The 20387-nt window shown below is 44.5% G+C and overlaps 1 protein-coding gene across 4 annotated transcripts in view; it reads right to left on the bottom strand.

The window, feature by feature from the left end:
- The window catches only part of TTC7A (tetratricopeptide repeat domain 7A), a 152893-nt gene that overhangs the window by 91448 nt on the left and 41058 nt on the right, over positions 1-20387 (bottom strand). For all 4 annotated transcript variants that reach the window (XM_026046271.1, XM_026046272.1, XM_026046273.1 and 1 more), the window contains 2 exons: positions 15743-15847; positions 4237-4354 (listed from right to left, as the gene is read on the bottom strand). In XM_026046271.1, coding sequence (XP_025902056.1) covers positions 4237-4354; positions 15743-15847 — 223 coding nt within the window. The remainder of the gene's footprint in view (positions 1-4236; positions 4355-15742; positions 15848-20387) is intronic.

Below are 20387 nucleotides of genomic sequence, written 5' to 3'. Positions count from 1 at the left end.
TGTGAAACAATTCCAAGCCAAAGCCATAAGCAGGCTTGGTGAAAAGACTCATCAGCCTCTTGATGTGCCAGCACAAGAGTGTCATCATCAAAAGCAAGGAAATAAGAGGGAGAGCTTCAAGAAGCATGTTTTTATTAGCTCTAAAATATTTTGGAAAGCAAACAGTACTGTTYGCAAGTACATGGGCCAGCTCCCTGCGCTTCTTATTTTTCAGGCTTTACACAGCAGTTGTTTCTTGTTCTACCTATCCCGAGCTTGAGAGCTACCGATCAATAGTGCAGTGTAGCAACGAGCAGACAGCCCAGCTGTGAGCAATCAGCTACGAATCTACCTCGCTTCATGTCTCGAGTCAATGGAAGCTGCAGAAAACAAAACAATCGAGCAGCATATATTTAAGAAATAAAACCTGATAAATTCGAGCATTCTTACAATTTATTCAGAAGCCAAAATAGTATTCTTCTAGAAAAGTCATACTAAGTTTCTTTGAATTTTACAACACAGTAGTGAGTTGAAATTAATTTGTTTTTGCCAAGGTGATTGGTCTTTTTTCATTGCTGGGCCTTCCAACAGCTTTTTAAAGCACCAGTTTCACCTTGGAGAATTGCAATGGTGGTTATTTCCCAACACAAAGATCAAAAATTGCTTATGTCAAAGTCCATCCTAAATAGCAAAAATCAGACAAAAAATACGTAGTTTACAGAATAAAGTACCAGAGAAATATAACTTACAGAAATATAACTTACAGAAAAAAATAAAAGAACTGAGATTGTCATTCACATAAAAATGCTTGAAGAGGCACTGGATTTTTTTTGATCTTAGCTATAAACATTCATACAGAGAAATAAGTTGGATTTTGATCTTACGGAAACTRGGGAGATTCCTTATGTAGGAATTTAGCACAATTACTTTGAGATTGACATATAATGGGAAAGACAGATTTTATTGTCTCTCCTCTGTCCCTCAACAGAAAGGAAAAGCTAGGACAACTCTCTGCCCAACAAGACTTCTCATTAAAGGCTGCTCAACGTGTAAAAAATACATTGTGGAAACGGCAGGGATATTCTAGGCTCACAGTCACTTTGCCTGCTCATGGCTGGGAAACACGTGAGTGCCATCGCTTATGGACAATATGAACCACTTCTTCAGCTGCAGCTGAGTGGGAGATCTTGCCATCTGTCTCTAGATTTGTATCTGACTGAGATAAATAGGTTACATTTGAGTTGACAGTGTCGAGGGTTGATGCTCCAAATTAACCATGCCATTTGTACAGCAAGGGCCTTCCAGCTAAAAGAGATAAATCTGGGGAGGAGGATAGGGGAACAAGGAGATGTGATTTGGGGAGAGAATTAAAGAGAGGCCAGGGTAATGAGATGACTGAGATGGTTCAGTGGATGCATGATTTGATTTTAACTAAAAAAAATAGAGAGATCAAAATGTGCTTCAGAGGATCTGCTGTAATTTTCTACCAGTTTTCATGATAGATTCCAACTGCAAAGTCATAAATAGAACAAGGGGAAAGGTAGTTTGTGGACAGCAATCCTAAATTCTCTCCTCTATTTTAAAATGGATAATCCATATTTCTATACAAAATGTATGATTGCAAGAGAGGCTGTGCTATGGTTCATTGCCTCAACAAGGGAAAAAATGCTAAAATGAAATGCTGAAAAACAGGGCAGCTGAATTGGGCATGTCACTTTTGAAGAACTCTGCACCTCACACATCTAGTTGAAAAACAGCTGAGTGCATTTTTAGCAGGCTTAGATTAGCTTGGCAGAAATTTTGTATTAGTTAAGGACTAAGAAAATGAACAAATAAAAATATACTTGTTTTTTAAAAATACGTTTATCTGTAAGTGCATCAAGAATAGTGAGTCGAAAGTCAACAGATTGTGGAGTTGTGTTTATTGCAGTTGTTTGGGTTCTTCCCTCTGGTTTCCTGTCCCTGAGAACTGCTACGTCTCTATCATAGGTAACATAGGMGTATGTTTGAGGACCAAATATAGCAGTTACATGACTCATTTTGTTTAGTATTTGTGTTCTGCTTTATAAAACCTTGGGCAAAATCCTCCTTCCTTCCACCTCCCCACCTTCTCTCTCCTCACCAGAACGATACCTTTTTCCTAACTAGTCGCTTGTACCTTCACTGCAARATACAAAAGCCTTCACCGCAGCCAGGGGAAAGCCTGCACTGAGGAGACAGAATCAGGCAGGTTTAATAAAAATCTGMGTAAACCTGCAAATTTGGACTCTCTTCTCTGAGAGTGACAGCACGAACAAAAACGTTGAATGAAAATATTAGTTTAAATGTAGAGTTATGGAAACAACAAACTGCTGATYGTGTATCTGCCTGTGCACGCGCCTAACAACAAACTTGCACAAACAATATTAGCAGCATCAAGTAGAACTACACAGGTATTTGCCACCCTCCTTTCAACACCTTCAACTCCCACTTCTCTGTGATAAGCTACTCTTTTTTTAAACGACACTAATGAAAACATATTGCAAGTGTCCATTTGGTGAAAGGCTCTCTGCTAAAATGCTGTTCCCTGTTCGTGAGCATCACRAGCATTAATCTGCTTTACTAGAATGTAACCTGAAACACGGATACAAACTTTTCAGGTTTCCCTCARAGGACTGAGTGATGGGACATACTGAAGCAAAAACAAGCAACAGGAAAAAGAGGAGGCAGATATTCCACTATTTCACAACATAAATCAGATATTAATCTGAATAAAAAATCCAAGGCAATTGCTGTGAAGACTGTGCACACTTCATATTAAAAAGAACACTTATTATGATATCCCAACCAATATCTTGAAAGCTCAGGGAAGACTTGTGTTCCAGAAGAAGAAAGAAGAAAGTTTATGACTGAGGTTTTTTTTTAGCCCAAGTGCTTAGAGATCCAGAGTATAACACAGACCTCTACAGCTCCATTCTTTASAAATGCTCCAACCGAATTTTCCTACAGGGGACAATAAATAATTTGCAATGGGGTTAACACACAAAACCTATCTCTGAAAATAGAGTTAGGAAATTTGTACAGCTTTAGAAACAATTTAAACAAAATCTAGGCAAAATGCCCTAGGGAACTAAGCTGTTAAGCAGWACTCAGTGTTTAATGAATTAATACRGACAAACAAACAAAAAGGCCCAGGCTAGGAAGGACACACGTTTCCTGATGTGAACTTCCTAGGGAGACTGATACTGAGGCAGCGAAATGGCGACTCAAAGCGAACTGCTGAGAACATACAGCCGAGCCCAGCGCACGYATTCCCCAAAGACAGGCCTAGGAGGGGGTGGCTGTGACTGGCAAGGCCAGGGCACCTCCATGACACCACGCAAGGCGCCACTTTACCTTTGCTTCAGGCTCATAAGCTCGAACAAGTTGGTTTGTTTCTCTGGGAATCATTCCGAGAAACCATTTCTCCGTGCAAGGGAGGGACTGCCACACACGACCAGGAAACAAACTAGTGCAGCCACTGTTCACCACAGCTACGTTAGGAGGCCTGTGTTAGAGCCCCAGAAAAAAAACAGGGAAAACAACGGCTGCTCCCAGCTGTGGRCTTGATGAAAGTCAGACCTAGAACTCTTCCAAATCCCGGAACTTCAAGAACTTCGGACTGCCGAACACCAGAGCTGCAGGAACCCATCGTCCAGTTATCAAAACCCAAGGAATCAACATTAAAAAAACAATTTTTTACATTCAGTGATTTGTATCTACTCATCATCCATGAGTACCACTGGGGGAGATATTTTTATCTTGTTTATTTCTAAGCAGAGAAAGAAACTGCATCACAGAGAGGTTGGATCTCTGTGGGGAATCAGTATCACGCCAAGAACTGAAGTCAGGCATATCTGTCTCCAGTTCTTGGATTGTATTTCCTTATGTGATTTATGAGTGGATAACCAAAATATGAAAATAAATGGAAAGTTCGACTGACTGTTGTGTAAATAAGTGAAAGAAATGTGTTAAAAACATTCAAGTAAAGTATACACAGAACTGCTGTCTACAAAAAACGTAACATCCCCTAAGCAGAGATGTTTTGGGCTTTTACTACATAAAGACTTCACCTTTATTACTAATGAAGATGGTTTTCTGAAAGAAAGTGAATAGCCTCCCTTTTTCTTGTGATCTGATTATTATCCCTGCCTGGTCACTACTAGAAGTTTCTAATAAATTTCCATTGCCCAAATGCAAATGCTTTCCACAGCACATTTGATAAATACAGTAACTCACCATCAGTAGCTTGAAGACTGTATGTCAGGCCCAGTGCCAGGTAACCCTTTGCCAGGAAGTCTCCTGCATCCTCGCCCAGGTCTATCACCATTTTAGCAAAGTTTTCTCCCTCCTCCAGCTGCAAAAGAAGGTAAGATGAGAATTACAGGTACTTCCACTATATTTGCTTCCATAAGGTTAACTCTGTTATATTTGTGAGCCAGTCTTCAGAGGGCTTTCACACGAACCTTTCACAGAAAGGATGACATAGAATATCAGAATTTAGTTCCCTCACAGTTCTCAGAAATTTTCTTTGTTAGCCATCCACCCCAAACCATTTCCAAATGTTTAAGTGAATGAAGAAAACCCTCTTCTGTTACAGAACAGACTTGTTCCTCTAGACTTCCTTCCCACCTGCCCCGCAGACTTAACCCTAACAAAAATACAAAGCTTTAGCACCTTTAAAACCATTTTGAATGTTAAATTCTAACCAAAAATAAGTTAATTCTTCTCCTACTATATGACAGATTTCATTTCTAACTTCAGCTCTTATTAACAGCATTCACTGTCTGTAAGTAAAAAAAACTAAGRCCTGGAAGCTTTAAATATCCTGACGTGCCTAAATCAGAGGTAGAGGTGAAAGCTGCAGCCAGTGCTTGAAAGATTCAGAGCCTACGAAAGCCTCATTTGTGTACAAGATGGTCTGCAGTCCCTGTCAGCCATAGCCAACTGTCACCTCTAATTAAGAGCCAGACAACATTACGCTATCTGAAAAATCCTATTTTGAAAACTTTCATTATGAGGTGATTCATTGGCAAGGACAGGATTAGTTTTTTGTTTTTTTTTTTTTTTTGAGGCAATGCGGTTTTGTTTGGAATCCAGCTGCAAATGCTGCAGAAGTACTGAAATGCACTGTCCTAACACTCAGCTTTGTTAGACTTCAGAGCCTAGTACTTCCTTAATACCTAAAAGGAATCTTAAACTCATAATGAAGCCAAAAATGTATCAGCAGACCAGAAGTTTCCATTCTGCAGTGATGCATTAATTCTCTATTTATGAGCAGAATCCACTACTATAGTAGCCTATCACAGGGCTGCCTATTTATATCACTCCAAGACATTCAGCTGCCAATATTAACTAGTAACTGTACAAACAAAGGGTTGGCATCCATCAGTTGTTATCAGACATAAGAAAACCTTTACTGGAAGTGCAAACACAAAGAAAGACTGAGAAGGCTCTGAATGAAACGGCAATGACCACCCCTCGTGTCTTCTCCTCGTGTTCACGGATCCCCAAGATGACCATCTCGGACCAGCTGCAGGCCRAGTTTCACCATTTCTGAAGCCCTCRACCAGCGGGCACCAGGAGCAACCTAAGGTGGCACCTAAGGGCAACACGCAGTGCTGTGGCACCCAGCCTGCCACCACCAGCACGGCGTGGGCACTGCCTGCTTGCTGAGGGCCTTGCTGCCACGGCGCTGGAAACAACTAACTGGAACTGGGAAACCCCTTTGTGTGTGTGCTTGAGATCCCCAGCTAAATTGCAAGGAGCCTCTYTAAGGGCATAACCCAAAGGCTGCTAACAGTGGCAGAAATGATCCTGCTGCTGTTTGAGGCACTCAGGTAAGACCTTGAAAGTTCAGCCACTCCAGGAAGGTCAGTGCTTGTCCCAGCAGAGCTGCCAAGCCCACGTGCAGCACCTCAGCCCTCCTGCCTCCCCTGCCATGTGCCACACCGTGTCCCGGACTGCAGCCTGTGACCGTGGAAGAGAACGTCCCATAACTTGGCACAGTGGGGAAAAAAAAMCCAAAAAACCTTCCTCTGAAACAATAACTGAATTCTTCAGCTGCCGGGAACTTTTATGTAAGACATGAAATCTCTGCAGCCAGAAAATTAATTATGCACCTCTTCTCCCACCACAAACAGCTATATTCTTACTCCTTCTTCTCTGTCGCTTATCCCCATGGATGCTTTGCTTCAAGAAGTCTCCAACAGATGAAGAAATGCATTATGCAAAGATTCTGATGGCTAGCAAACAAGGGCAAGGGTGGGGACAGTAGATTAAGAAGATTTAATGAAAGGCTGAGAGTTGAAATCAAGACATTTAGGATTGGAGAGAACTCACTCCATCGTTCCTATGAAGGGTCACCCGATGGTGTGCCCAGTCCCTGACTGACGGCCCATGCTGCATAAATCAGCAGCACCATTCAGCCAGGTACCCAGGGCCACCTGTGAGTGTCAGCTTAACCTATTGTATTGCAACTTTTCAGAATGGCTGGAAGCACTTTTAGCACAACCATTCTTGTAAACATTTACTCACACCAACACTAACAGCACTTTGACCAGCCACAATGATTCCCAAAAAAGCAGCCTTGGCCAGCTGAAGCTTCAAAAATAAATGGCCTTGCAAACCCCGGGACAGTTCAGCAGCTGGGTCTGTTCAGAAGAACATTTATTTGTCTTTCTTACAGCACTCGGCCAGTTCCCCTGTCAGTCCTGCTGTGACTGCCATATGCCCCCTCTTTTCCAATACTCCCACTCTTCAATCATTCTGGACAAGTGTGAGAAGCCAACCCTTTCACTTGCATCACCCACCGTGAGGTTTCAACCCCCAGAGGCAAGCTGTCCCTAACCCGCCTGCACTCTGCATGGAAAGATCCCTCCCCACGGGACCAGCAGCCAGTCTGACCTGTCATCTGCCAGGCATGCTGTGTCCATGGGGTCCTTGCAGCACAGGAGCGCTCTTCCGTGCTGCACCCATGGAGAAGGGGGCAGAGAAATGAAGCCCGAGTGCGTGCGCAGCCCCAGCAGACACAGCCGTTCCAGCTGCAGCTCCTTCGTGCCAGCAGGTGACCACTGGCAGCAGGAGCTGCTCTCCCTTGTCCTTGTCCCTCTGTGGTGCCAGGAACAGGGGGGTCTCACCCAGCAGGACTCGCAGAAGCTGTGAGGTCTCAGGGGTCGTCTCCACACAACAGAAAGCTAAATGGTTTGTTCACTTCACAGGACTCCCACATCTGGATAGCACAACACACACTCAGAGGGGTGAGGAACACAGGCTGAGACTTTCTGTTGCATCCCGCAGGCCCTTGCTAGCAAGCTCTGAGCCCCAGGATGCCCCCTGCCCCGAGTGCTGGGACTGGGAAATGTATGAGGGAATCTGCTCGCTGGCGGTGCCACCAGCACTACCGAAACGGGGCTTCTTTGGGCACCCACAGGCAGGTAACGGCCTGAATCCAGCTCCCTCAACATCCCTGTGTGTTATTCTCTCTGAAGGAAGCCCCAAAGATACATCTCCGACTTCCCCCTCGCTATTGCTATATTCTGCCTACTTCACACTGAACAGCTCACAGCAAAAGGGGCAGAACCCCAGGTTGGAGGGAGAGGGAAGAGGCTCCCTGTGTTCAGAGACCCCGGGTAGAAGAAAGCAGGTGCTGGGAAAAACAACCTAAAATAAATTCCTTGTATTTTGAACTCAAGCTGCAGAGCCTGGGATGGGCACACAGAAGCCCYAGCAACATAATTGACCCTTCACATGAAGGGCACACGCCAGGCATCTGCAGAGAAACACGCTGCCCAGCTGCAAAGCGATGCTGATACAACTGCAATATTGTGGGGTGGTTTTTCTTTCCCCTCCCACCCTCTCCATCACCTTTGATGGAACTGGAACAGTTTGCTGCATAACCCCAAGGGATGTTTTCCCCGAAACAGGGAGCTGCTGCTCCAACAGGCCCTGCTGTTTGAGTGGAGGTTTTGGTGTGGGCACACTGACAAGGCCGCGGGGAACAGCAGGTGCTGTCCCCTGGCCTGTGGCCACCCAGCTGCTTTTCAGCCACCACCCAGCTTGTTTTTAGAAGAGCTCACGCCCAACTCCATAGAATCCACACCCTCCAGGACCAGAAGTGGAAGCTGCAGGCAGTCCCCACCAGCCCCCATTGAGAACAATGGAGGCCAAGCAGATTGCTGAGGTGGAGCACCAGGAACCGGCAGCTGCCTGCGCTGCAGAGCAGTGAGGTAAAGGCAGGAGAGAGGAAACACCCCCGAGGACATGAAGCAGATGAGATGGTTGGTCAAACAGGGGAGCCTGGATACCAGCAAGAGGGAGCAAGATCTGACTAAATGCAGGATCAAATCCTATGGAAAGGGCATCTACACAAAAATACCACTGTAAAACTGCGTGTGGTAGAGAGTTACCTAGAAGAATTGACCTCTTACTATCATTTCTGGCATAGTAGCTTGTAGATGTGGACACAAAACAGAAACAAATACAAACAGACAAAAGGAATGAAATATTGGTAGAAGAGAAAGAAGGGAAAGAAGAAAAATGCATAAGAAGAAAGGGGTCAGAAAGATGTATTATAGTGAAAAGGTTGAATCCCACAGCTGTTTACAGCATATAAAATAAGTCACACTATCAGCAAACAAAAATCTCTGTGCTTTCTATTGTTAGACTATTCAGCATTTTCTACATGTCACCATCGCTAAGCCTGCCAACCTGCTCAGCCCCCGCATTTAGGAATATGTGGACCTCTCCCTGCACTGCAGAAAAACTGGTTTATTTACAAGGGAGTTAAATAGAAGACAAGATTCTTGGCCATCTTTGATGTCTAAAACCTTGGAATTGCACCAGAAAAAGCATGTGTGATGCGAACAAGAACATCTTTTTAGAGGATGGAGAAAATCTCTAATCTCCTTATCCTTGTTTGCTCACTAGCCTCTCTCCCTAGTGACAACAGTCCTTAGACAGCCTGCTCAGCAGGTCACATAATTCAGGTAAAGGGTCTAGATTTGATCTTTCAATATTACTCATACAGGAGTAAAAGCTAAAACATCTCCATGCAGCTCCAGGCCTCCTAAATGACCAAGTATTAGCACATCCACAGCATTTCTTTCCAACAGAGTCAACACTTGATAGAGGAAGCTCCATCAGAATAAGATTACTGCAGCAGYACTATGGTCCTAAATCTTCATCCTGACAAATCCCCCACACGGTGCCAGTACTGACCTGAAGTTAGGCCCAGCAGACTCCTTAAGCCAGCCTGTACGGCGTGGCCTGGGCTGGCTTTATTCTCCTTTGCCCTGCCTGAGGGTGGTGTCTGCTGGGGCAGAGCGCGTGGCTGTGCTCACCAGGGCCTGAGAACGCCAAGCAGCGAGCGAAGCTGGGCCAGAAGGCCCAGCAGCATCTGGCACCGCAGCCTTTGCCCCAGGATGAAGTGTCTCCAAACCATCCCATCGGTCAGAGAGTGAACTGGCACCGTCTGACAGCCCTGGCACCAATCAGGAGTATGCAAGACTATTTCTGTGGTATCAACTGTGAGCCGCTGAAGAGAYTAAGAATGTGGTTTGGGACTTGTGTCTGCCCCCTCTGCTAGGGCAGAGTCCTAGAACATGTGAGATTATCCCAGGACTAAGCAGAATCTAGCAGAATCCCAGGACTAGAAGCATCCAGATTTACAAAGCCCTAGCGAGAGCCTCCACCAAAACCACAAATGAGGAAAAAAACAACAAAAAAAACCAATAAAGCATCCTAGTGACCCTAAATACCTTTAAATAAGACCCATTTAAAAAACAAACAAACAAACAAAAACCAGTATTTAATACTTGCCTGTAGCCAGACTCTCCATTTTTTAGTATTTTCTGCCCCAACTGGGCTGAATACATCTGGACAACCTGAATTACTTGTGAAGTTAGCAGCATTGTGCTCTGAAAAACAACTTATGCTGCAACTCAAAATCATYGCCAAAATAGGCGAGTTTGCATTCAGCTGAGGCCATGCCAAGGCAGGCCAAGTGTGGAAGGAAACTGCAATAGGTCTTTTAGTTACTAGCACTCTGAATTTATACTGGACTAAGGAAGAAGAACTGTTGTGTGCACAAGCTACTGCAGGTCATATCAACTTACTAGTGAGAATTTAAAACGATGCTCCAAGCTTCCACAGTCGAACATTTCACAGCACTTTCTAGAGAGCTAGAAGACAGATGGCTCAAGACTAAAGCTGGCTTTCTATTCAGTCASTAGAATCACTCATGTGACTTGGGCAAATGGTTGTGTTGAAACCTTGGCAAAATAGGAGTACTAGGGAGCATGGTGCCTTAAAACTGATGTTGAACCCACTAAAACATTTTAAATGCACCTGTGTGATGTGCTAGGTCCAGTATAAAATGAAAGATCCAATTTTGCTGAAAATCTCATGGACTTTATCAAGCACAGGTCCAACTGAATCTCTACCAGACAAGCACTATCTATACAGCTGCACATGTTTTGGAGGTTTTTTGCTTCTCTAAGACAACTGGCCTAAGCTTTACAACTAAGGGAATATTGTTTTACTGCTCCCCCGGCACCGTTTTCATTTGTGAAAAATCTGTAATTTGAAAACAGGATGATGAAAACATTGCCTACCTCCCTCAGCTCAGTCCTGAAAGCTGGGCTTGGTGACAGCAGATCATCCGCTGGTGTAAGCCAGCCTGGTGCCAGCAAAACACTAGTGCAGCGGTGCCAACTCACATCAGTTAATAATCTGGTTAAGGCGTCACCGCGGGAGCCGCGGGCGTTGGGCTCTTTTCCACATCAGCCTCTGATACGTATTGATTTGCATGGCACATTCTGAACGTACGCTTTTATTTTGATTTATTCCGCACTGCGAGATTGCGTCATCCGATTGGGGCATCCTCAGTGCTGTATATCACTAGAGTACATTGCAATTAATGTTTATTTTTGGTTCTTAAAGCGTGCCAAGATATCAATATGAACAAAGGCAGCAATACAAAATGACCGTCTGATTCATGAGAGGAAAAAAAACCCCAAAAAATAGAATTCCTCATGACATTCTGCCACTATTGCCACTAACCAGCAGAATAAATGATGTTAGACTATGTCAGTTACTTGAAAAAAGTCTAAAATACTGCTTTTCCATGGACTATAAACAAATCAGGTACAATGCTGCACCAAAAGCACAGAGCAGGCAGATGCAGGAGATGCAAGTTAGCCGCTCCCTTTTTATAAATGGTGATCAGACTTCACCCTTTTCCTGACTCGCCAATTGCATACATAGATATAATTCCTAATTGAGAAATTAACCGTATTTTATGTTCTGAAAAGCAAGGTATGTTTGAGTGTTTGACTGTTAATATGTAATATATAAACTACTAAACTGTTCCAGTGCCCTGTCTATCTTGTCTTCTATTTATATTGGCATTGATTAACTTGTTCACTTCCAGTTTAAATGATTCAATTCTGATTTGATTGCCATGTAATTTAAATGCAAATAATTACTGTAAGGATGACATTTAGAAAAACAGCTCGCCTAAGCAGGAAGGTCTTTATTAGGCAAAGGAGTTTGCCAGTAATATCACAAACAGCTCTAGCTATTAGACATAGGAACCTACCATTCCTTTTTTTTTTCTCTTTTTTTTCTTTCTTTATTTCTTTTTCCAAGAAATGCTCAAGTTTCCCTCTCACTGCCTCTAAGCAAAAGGCCCACACAGTTTCATGAGAAGTTTGGCAAAGAATAAGGGCAGAGCATGAGCCACTGAGTGAGAGGAAGAGGGGACAGGGATTTTCATTCAGTTTTAGTCTGTAAGSTTCTACTCCAGACAGTGGAAGTAAGATTAGGCTCTTGGGAAATAGTATTTGCATTTCAGGCAAGTTTCCCAGTTTTGTGCAAGGGTCTGATCTAAATATCCTTGAAAAAAAGTTTCACATAGTCAAGAAGAACAGTATTTGGCGAACTTTTTCCCCTCCTTCTCCTATTTATTTAGGCTTTCACTGTTTGTTCACCTGCCATTGTATWAGAAATCTGGAGATCCTAGACTGCCTGAGGACATATTTGTGGCTGAATTACCTTGCTATAGGGACAGCGAAAGAGAAGATTTTTTTACATACTAACTGTGCTGGCAGATTCAAAAAGATGTTCTGAGAAAACAGTAATGAACAGACATTGAAACACCTGCAATTTGGGCTCTTAGCTCTACATTCAACTCCTTACCCTGGCTGTGTCTTCACCCTGACCATTTACCCTGTGACGACCTTTGTCATCAAGGGCTCAATTTGAAATTCGGGCCTGAATGCTGAAACCCGGGCAAATACTGAGCTAGTATATGCAAAAGAAAAAGATCCTATGCCATTTCTTTTCTCACAATACAGAAACCTGGCCCTTTCACCTCAAACACCAATGGCTCTGGCAAGGTGCCTTTGCTAGAACTTCACTCAATTTGTTAAGGATTACATTGTAGATCTTGATTTTACCACTGAATCTTAAAAAGATGCATTCAGTCAATTTAAATTTTGTCTAAAGGCTACTTACAGCAGAGACCACATGCTTAGCTAGTAGTAAAGAGACCACAGCCTTCCTGAAGCCACTGCTTATGTTTATAAGTGGTGAGCATACTGTCTTCGAGGTCAGGGATTTGCTATTTGTTGTCTGCTTGTGATGTTTAATAGCCAGAACAGAGATCCTAGTGCTCAGGATATATTTCAGAATTATAGAGATGGGAAGGAACCTCTAGAAGTCACCTKGTCCAGCCCATTTCTCATGGAAGAAGAAACCAGAGGAGGTTTCTGAGATACAGCTGGATTTTGGGTATATCTCCTATGTTGGGCTTGCTCCCATAAGTCTGTTGTCTGTCTTGTGCTGGGAAGCCCAGCACTGGACACAGCTCTCTCCAAATATGGCATTTGGCATTTTCCTTGGCTGAACTTCATGAGATTCCTGTTGGCTGAATTCTCCAGCCTGCTGAGGTCCCTCTGAGTGGAAGCACATGCATCTTGTTTTATCAGCCAGGCCTCCTGCTTTTGCACCAGCTTCAAACTTCCTGAGGGTGCACTCGGGCCCTTCATCTGCATCATCCAGGAAGCATTTGAGCAGCACTGGCCTAAGGATGAGTCCTCCAGGGCACATTCCTAGTCAGAGATCWCCAGTTACTGATCACAACTTGTAGAGCCCTTCAGGTAGCTCTCCCTTCATCCACTAAGCCAGTCATCTCGCTGCAGAAGGGCATCATATGGGTAAAGCCCAGTTGCCCCCTTGTAAATCCATGACCACTACTCCCAATGACTTTCAGGTCCTTAAAACAGGTTTCTTCTCCTCCTCACCCCTCTTGAAGAGGGGAGTAGCACTATTTTTCTTCAAGCCCTCAGCAACGCCCTTGACCATCATGACTCTTCAAGGATTGACAGTGGCCTCACAATGACATCAGGCAGGTGTCTTGGCATTTGTAGGCACATCTCATCAGGTCCCAYGGACTTGCACTCAGCCAGTCTGTTCATATTTCCGAATTTGATCCTCCTCCACTGAGGGTAGGTCTTCCTCAGTGAGGTCTTCCTTGCTCCACACCTTCCCACTGGTTTCCAGAGGTTCTGAGGGCAAATCTTAGCAATAAAGACTATGGCAAAGGCAGCAAGAAGTACCTCAACCTTCTGTGATCTTCATCACAGGGTTCCAGGCCCTGTTCAGGAGCACATCTGCATTTTCCCTACTTTTCCTTTTGCTATGGATACACCTGTAGAAACCTTTCATTTTGCCATTCACCTCCTTACCAGAATCAACTCCAGACAAGGTCCGACTTCCCTAACACGGCCCCTTCACATTTGGGCAGTGTCTCTATGTTCCTCCTGGATCACCTGTCCCTGCTTCTACTTCTTGCACTCTCCCTTTTATGCTTGACTTTAGTTAGGATTTTCTCATTCAGCTATGCAGGCCTCCTGCTGCAGCTACTTGCTTGACTTCCTATATTCCAGGATGCGCCTTTCCTGAAGAGGTGATCCTTGAAAAACTAACCAGCAGCTCTCCTGGACCCTTCTCTCCAGGACTACAACTCATAGAACTCTTCCAAAAGCACTCCCTAAAGAGGCCGACGTTTGTTCTTCTGAGATCTAAGTTTCTCTGAGAGAAACTTTGCTATTTGCCTTGATCACTCCTCTCAGAATTCTCAACTTCATCCTGTCGCGTTGCCCCGGCTTTCAATTTCCCAGCTTGTTCTTTTTTGTTGCAATTATCAGCAAAGCTCTTCCTCTCATTCGCTCCAGTCCTCCTTGTTGGATCCATGTTCATGAAGCAGAAAGACGGGACGATCATTTGCAATACTGAGACCCCAGATTTGTCTTCCATACTAGAACTGAGGCTCCTAGACAAAAACTAGCCTGTGCTTAGAGAAGGATTCTTCTCTAAATATAACAAGTATTCTGCTCGTGTTCTTTGCCTGCTGACAAGAATTGAGACTGCAGAACTGCTAGAGGTRGCATCGTGGCCTTGCAATCCCACCCTGTGGGACTATGAATGCAGACATTTAGCCCATGGAGCTCCTCTAGCTTCAGAGCCTACTCTGAGAAAGATTTAATATACTTGATGACATTTTATACTAAGAACAAGCCAATCTTGCTTTGAAAGCTACATCAATAGAGATATTAATAACAATGTTCAACACAGATCTTATGTCTGGYTTAGATACTGTTTTCAAGTCTCTACCTATCAGGATACACATTCTTTGTTTTAATAAAAGCAATTTGCTGCATATAGAACTTTCAGCCTTTAAAATGGAGATATTGAGCTAAAGGCACAGGAGAGCTAAATCTCTCTGAAGAACAGAGAGAGGCTGGCTAAATTCCACAAGGTTTCCCCCTCCAGACCCTCTGCCCTGTGAGATTTCTCTCCTGTAACAAGGTGTGTCTCAACTCTTTCTGAAACACGTCATCTTAGCCATTATAATTCAGAACAGCACAGCTCATTTAAAAACATGTAAGACCAGATTTCCTCATGGATATAACTCTAGTTCTTCTGAATAATACAGGCTTGCATCAAGCAGTGATGCAGGGGATTGGTGGCGGAGAGGGGTGGGGGGAACACAACAATTTTAATCTCTACAGTTTTCCCCCAAACTCGGGCAGATTCTTCTGGTATTTTCTTTCCTCTCTCTGTTCTACTTACATTAGCAACTATAATCCTTCACTGACTGCAGGGACACCTTGTGGTGAGGACAGGGGTGAAAACAGCAGCCTGTCATTCAATTAATTAAAACAAGCAGCAAAAAGACTGACAGATGTTTCTGCTTCTTGGAATAATCAGGATTTCACAGGCACAGACTTCCACACCCACTCTGCTTCTGGGGCGTACATTAGTGCATCCAGAACGGAAAACACTGACACAGCAGCTTCAGGAACAACGGATCGAGCCGCCCTGCAGAGCTGAGCTGGCTGGCAGTCCATGACCAGATCCGCTTACAGTGATTAACTTTTGTCTTCCAGGGGCTACAAGGATGGCCAATTTGACTCTGGATATTCCCTTGCAGGAGCAATCCCCAAAGCGCTGTTATAACTCCCCTTCCCACACCCTTTAACATGCCAGCAACACTCGGTTCAGGTCAGCCTTACTGCTGAATTCCGTGCTGAATTTTTGTTCATTTAGACGCAGGCACATGCGTGCTTGGGAGATTTTCCACGGGAATTCCCCTTCCCCTCCTCCCTCCCCCCTGCAGCTCCACCTGGGCTGTCGCTGCGGTACCTGACACGTTACATAAGAACTGCATCAGCTTGCTTACCCAGTGCAGGGGCCCGATGCAGACCTTGGCAGCCARGAGAGGAACGGTGGGATCTGTAGGTCGCAGCTTGGCACACTCCTTGAGCACTGACACAGCATACGCTGACTAGAGGCGGAGGGAGATGGCAGAAATAAAAAAGGCTGATTAGACAGTGACTTTATAGAACCCAAACAAGATATTTCATGGGAACAAACAAAACAGTGGTAAGAAGTAGAATAAAAACATATCAGCAACAAGTTAGCAGCTTCGGGTCCCCGTCCATTCACATATGTGCACATGTGTGTGCACAAGTGCTCTCCCTCCCACAGGAGAAATGCCCCAAAGCAGCAGCTCCAGCTGTACTTGCCATCAGATGCCAACATATTGATTATTTTGACTGTCCCTCCCGAGGCACAAGCATTTTGCAACAGTTGTTCTTACCACACACACAGTCATCTTCCAGTACATCAAAAAATAAAACAAGAATCACAAGGATTGTCCTTCAGTACATTATATTTGAGCCAACTAAATAGAGGTTTGTGCAGCTCAATTAGCCTCTGCTCTGCAGCTTTTGCTTCCTGCCCGCTCCAGCTCCAGAACATGCAACAATAGAGCTGAGATCCCACCATGCGAAGGGTGGAGGAGGCAACTGCAGAGCAGAACATTGTTCAGCAGGGAGAAGAATGAATTTCACGCGGGTGGTTTCTGGAGCACATTGGAAAGAAAATCCATTGAATTCTTGCTGCCTTCTGATGCTAGGCTACCATTAATGAATAATGCTTACTAAGCTTAGCAGTTACATAGCCCTTTTGATATTTAAGGTGCTCCATAAACATTAGACTGCTGTTTATAGCACATACACATCTATATTTCAGAAAGTTTAAAGGGGAATGAGGAAAGGTATAGTCTGAGATGCTGATCTGAAGACATGAGCAGCACATACTGGTGCGAAAGAATTCGCATCACTACTACTTTCAAGCCCACTCCAGCCTCACTGGACTAGTCTCTCACAAGTTTCTAACTCCCTCATTAGAGATCTCAAACCCCTCATGCTCTGTCCTTGAGCACTGACTCTCACAAGCTCCAGGGAAAAGTTTTTTCCCCCTCAGAGCTTTTCCTTACATCCTCAACTCCTCCTAAATGTTTTCCAGCTGTCCCAAGACCCAAACACCTCTCCTGCTTCTCCTGAGAGTTCACTTCCAGAAGCAAACAAAACACTCCGGGCCTTTCAGGGCCTATCACAGGCGGGCTGGGCCTTTCAGGACCTATCACAGGCGGGCAGTGAACACATCAACGTGCCTTGCAGAGCCACACGGATGGCTCTCCCAGCCCCTGGCCGTGTCTGGTGCYCCAGGGCCCTGCCCTGCAGCGCTCCTGCCAGCACATGGTGTGGGTCTGGAGCCTCCACTTGCCCCACACAACGGGCAGTCCCACCCGCAGCCTSGCGCTGCCGCTGGCCTCAGCACGCACCAGAGCTGCCTGCGCCCGGCTCTTCCCTCCTCCACAGGACTCAAGGCCCAGTTCTTGCTAAGGCATCCAAAAGCCTGGCTAAGAATTTGCTTGGAAGAGAGCCTAGGAAAAGGGAAAGGCAGATGCAGAACAGCCCTGCAGGTGCTAAGGGAGAAATGAGGATTGCAGCACAACACACTCAGGAGCCCCACAGCAGGCAGAGCTCAAATCACCCTCCTCCTAAAGCTTGGGTACCTGCTACCTGCTCTGAGGAAGAACAGCTGCATGCCCTGTTCTACACAGGATGTAAGACTAAGAAAAGTATCAAAATAGCTGCTATTTTACAATTGTGAATGCACAATTCACAATTTGTCTAAAGCCAGAAGGAAAGGCTGTTTCATGGCTCAATAAGACACAAATTTATTGAGACGCAGTAAACTCTGCTCTAGAGCTCACACTACAGCTCAAAGTCATTATACTTTAAGTAGGAAGATAAGGAGAAAGCAGAGAAAAAATGCAAACTCATCACTGCACTCTGCTGTGACTAGATGACTAGGAGCTCTCCAAGAATGAGACTTCTTGCTATCTTTTGTTTAGAAGAAATAGYGTCTCAGACATCTACTACTCTTGCAGGACGTTACCCTGTGCTGCMGGGAAGAGGTGCTGCATCCAACTTGGTGGTGGTTTCTCAGTTCCACATAAGCAGCTTGAGGCACAACTTGATGGCAGGGAAAGGAGGGGGTACCTGGGAGGGAGTCACAGCCTAAGGGGCCAGCACAGCCAGCGCTAGTGCAGGGCAGAGCCACCTGAGGCCTGTTCTGGTTTATATCATAGATTTAAGGTCTGTCCTGGTGTACACAGCTTAAAAAGGAGATAAAACCCAACTCCTTGCCAGCTCCTCTTGAACTCCGCTCGCTCCTTGTCTGCAGTCTATTGAACTGGGCTGCTCCTGAGGACAGGGCCAACTCTGCAGCCTCTGCTAGCCTTAAACTGCGGCGCATTGTTCAGTGCTGCCCAGAAGCTCTTCCGGAGGCTGCAGCACCCCTGCGACGCCTGAGCGCAGCACAGTGGAAAGCCCAGCCCTGCTCCATGCTCCAGTGCCTCGGGAGCAGCTACTTTACCCCATACACTCACATCGTCTGAGCTCTCATTTACAAAGCGGGAGCTACAGCCTGCACACTGCTTCGAAAGCCGCTGTACAGAGATGTCACTTGAGCYGCACTCATAAAATTTGCACCATGCATATGGGCTGGGAATGTTTTTTAGGAACAGGGCAGTATGTTTTTCCCCAGCTGCACTGTAAAAAATTAATTTCACCTCCAGAGCTTACTCAGCAGAAATTATATAGAGATGAAAACGTTAGCAGAGGAAAGGCAGTAGAGAAATATCTCACTCTCACAGTGATCTTACTTAGGGGAGACTGGCACGAAATATAGTATCAAGGTGCTTTAGAGATATTTATTATAGCCATTAGTAGGCAGTGAACAAGTATCATTCACTCAGAGCATTTAATACAAACGTGTCATTCGTCTGTGAAAATATTTAATATGAAGCAATATTTGCATAACTGAAGTAATCTGATAATAAAAACGCTCATATTCCTTCACTCAGTGTGGGTGGACCAGGCAGCCAAGCGCATTGTTTTTAAGAACACTGCAAGGCAATAATAATTAGATTTATTGAGGAGGAACATTTTGAGAAGATCAGAGCTTGAACTCCAAGCAAGCTTCAGAAGGGCTCACATCAAAATTCAGGCCAGAATTTAAGTTCTTTCAGTTTGTCTTTCTAATTGCTGGGTTATAAACACTGCACTGGAACCAGTTCTCAAGAATTTTAGGAAATGAGGTATTTGCCTCTGGGTCTCATTTGACTCCTCTCTGGGAGGAAAGGCATTTCAGTTCCTCTATACATCCATTACACAGGAACAGCTTTAAGAGAAACGAGACCCTCACCCATAGCTGCCTCATGGGGGTTTCTGTGGGAGGTCTGCTGTAGGAGTTCCAGCTTCAGGATCCTCAKCAAGTTAAAGCAGATTCATGAGCAGCCTCTTTTTGTTACAGACAAGAAGGTACAGAGCTCAAATCAGGGCTATGGAAGAAAAATGCTGCCTTAGTGGGAATATTTGGCAATCAAAAAACAGGAACTGCATAAGGAATCTTAAGAATCTTTATTAGCTCAGTTGGGCTTCTCCATCCTTCTTCAGTCTCGTGGTTTTTGTAGTGGAGACATGGGAATAGCATGGTACCACTGTTTTGTGTTGAAATCTAATATCTATAAGAGGCTGTTTATCACATTTTCCAATCCAATCTACTTGCATACAAATATTTCCTTCTGCAGAGATAACATGTTCCACAATCACTGCCAAAAAGAAAATCAGTAAAGGCAGTTGCTGGGAAGTAATGGACAATACTGATAAACGGTTGCTTTCCATGTTTCCTTGAAAGAGCTCTGTGCATCACAGTCAATGTGAGGGGCAGGGCTGTCAATCTGCACTGAGAAACCAGAGGGAAGGTTTAAGGAAGGAGAAAGGTGGAGAAAGACCCTTTCCCCTGAGGAATGACATCTCCCAGGCTTTTGAATCCTAGGAGGAAGTCATAATGTAAGGAAAAAATTATATCCAAGTACTAAATGCACCCCTCCCCTTCCTCACTCTCCAATTATGTAATGAACTGTGCATACGCTTCAAATACGCTTGCCTACAGCCAGCAGAGAAGGAACTTTGCTTACCCTTACAAAACGCCAAAGTAATTTTGTCATCAATTTACATAAATGAATAGATGCTGTCCAAATGCTGGTGCTTCTTGCTCACTCCGACAATAGATATTTAKCCATGTTTTCCCTATTCTTCTCTTCCATCACACCAAAACAACAGAAGTAAATAAGGATGTAAGASAAAACAAATAAACAAAACCACACACCTACAGATGTTAAGCAAAGGAAGAAGAAATTCTAGACAGTGAATCCTATCAAGCAGACCTGACAACACTAATGGTTGCTTAACTTTTACRAAAGTCCCCAAAAATCTTTCTACCCCTTTGCTTCTTTGGCAATACCTTTCAGCCTGGGGAGAGCAAGTGGTTCCACGAGAACGTGGCCTTGGTAGAGGGCCACAATCCCAATTCACCTGAATCGCTTTATTTCCTGGGCCAGTCCTATCTTACAAGCTGCTGTACCATGGAATACAATGGGGAATCATGGRGAAGCAGGGAGAATCTTT

This window comes from Nothoprocta perdicaria, unplaced genomic scaffold, assembly GCF_003342845.1.
Source record: "Nothoprocta perdicaria isolate Ctin4 unplaced genomic scaffold, notPer1 scaffold_43, whole genome shotgun sequence".
Taxonomy (NCBI): Eukaryota; Metazoa; Chordata; class Aves; order Tinamiformes; family Tinamidae; genus Nothoprocta; species Nothoprocta perdicaria.
The sequence above is the reverse complement of the archived record's forward strand: the minus strand, read 5'-3'. Positions and strand labels throughout refer to the sequence as shown.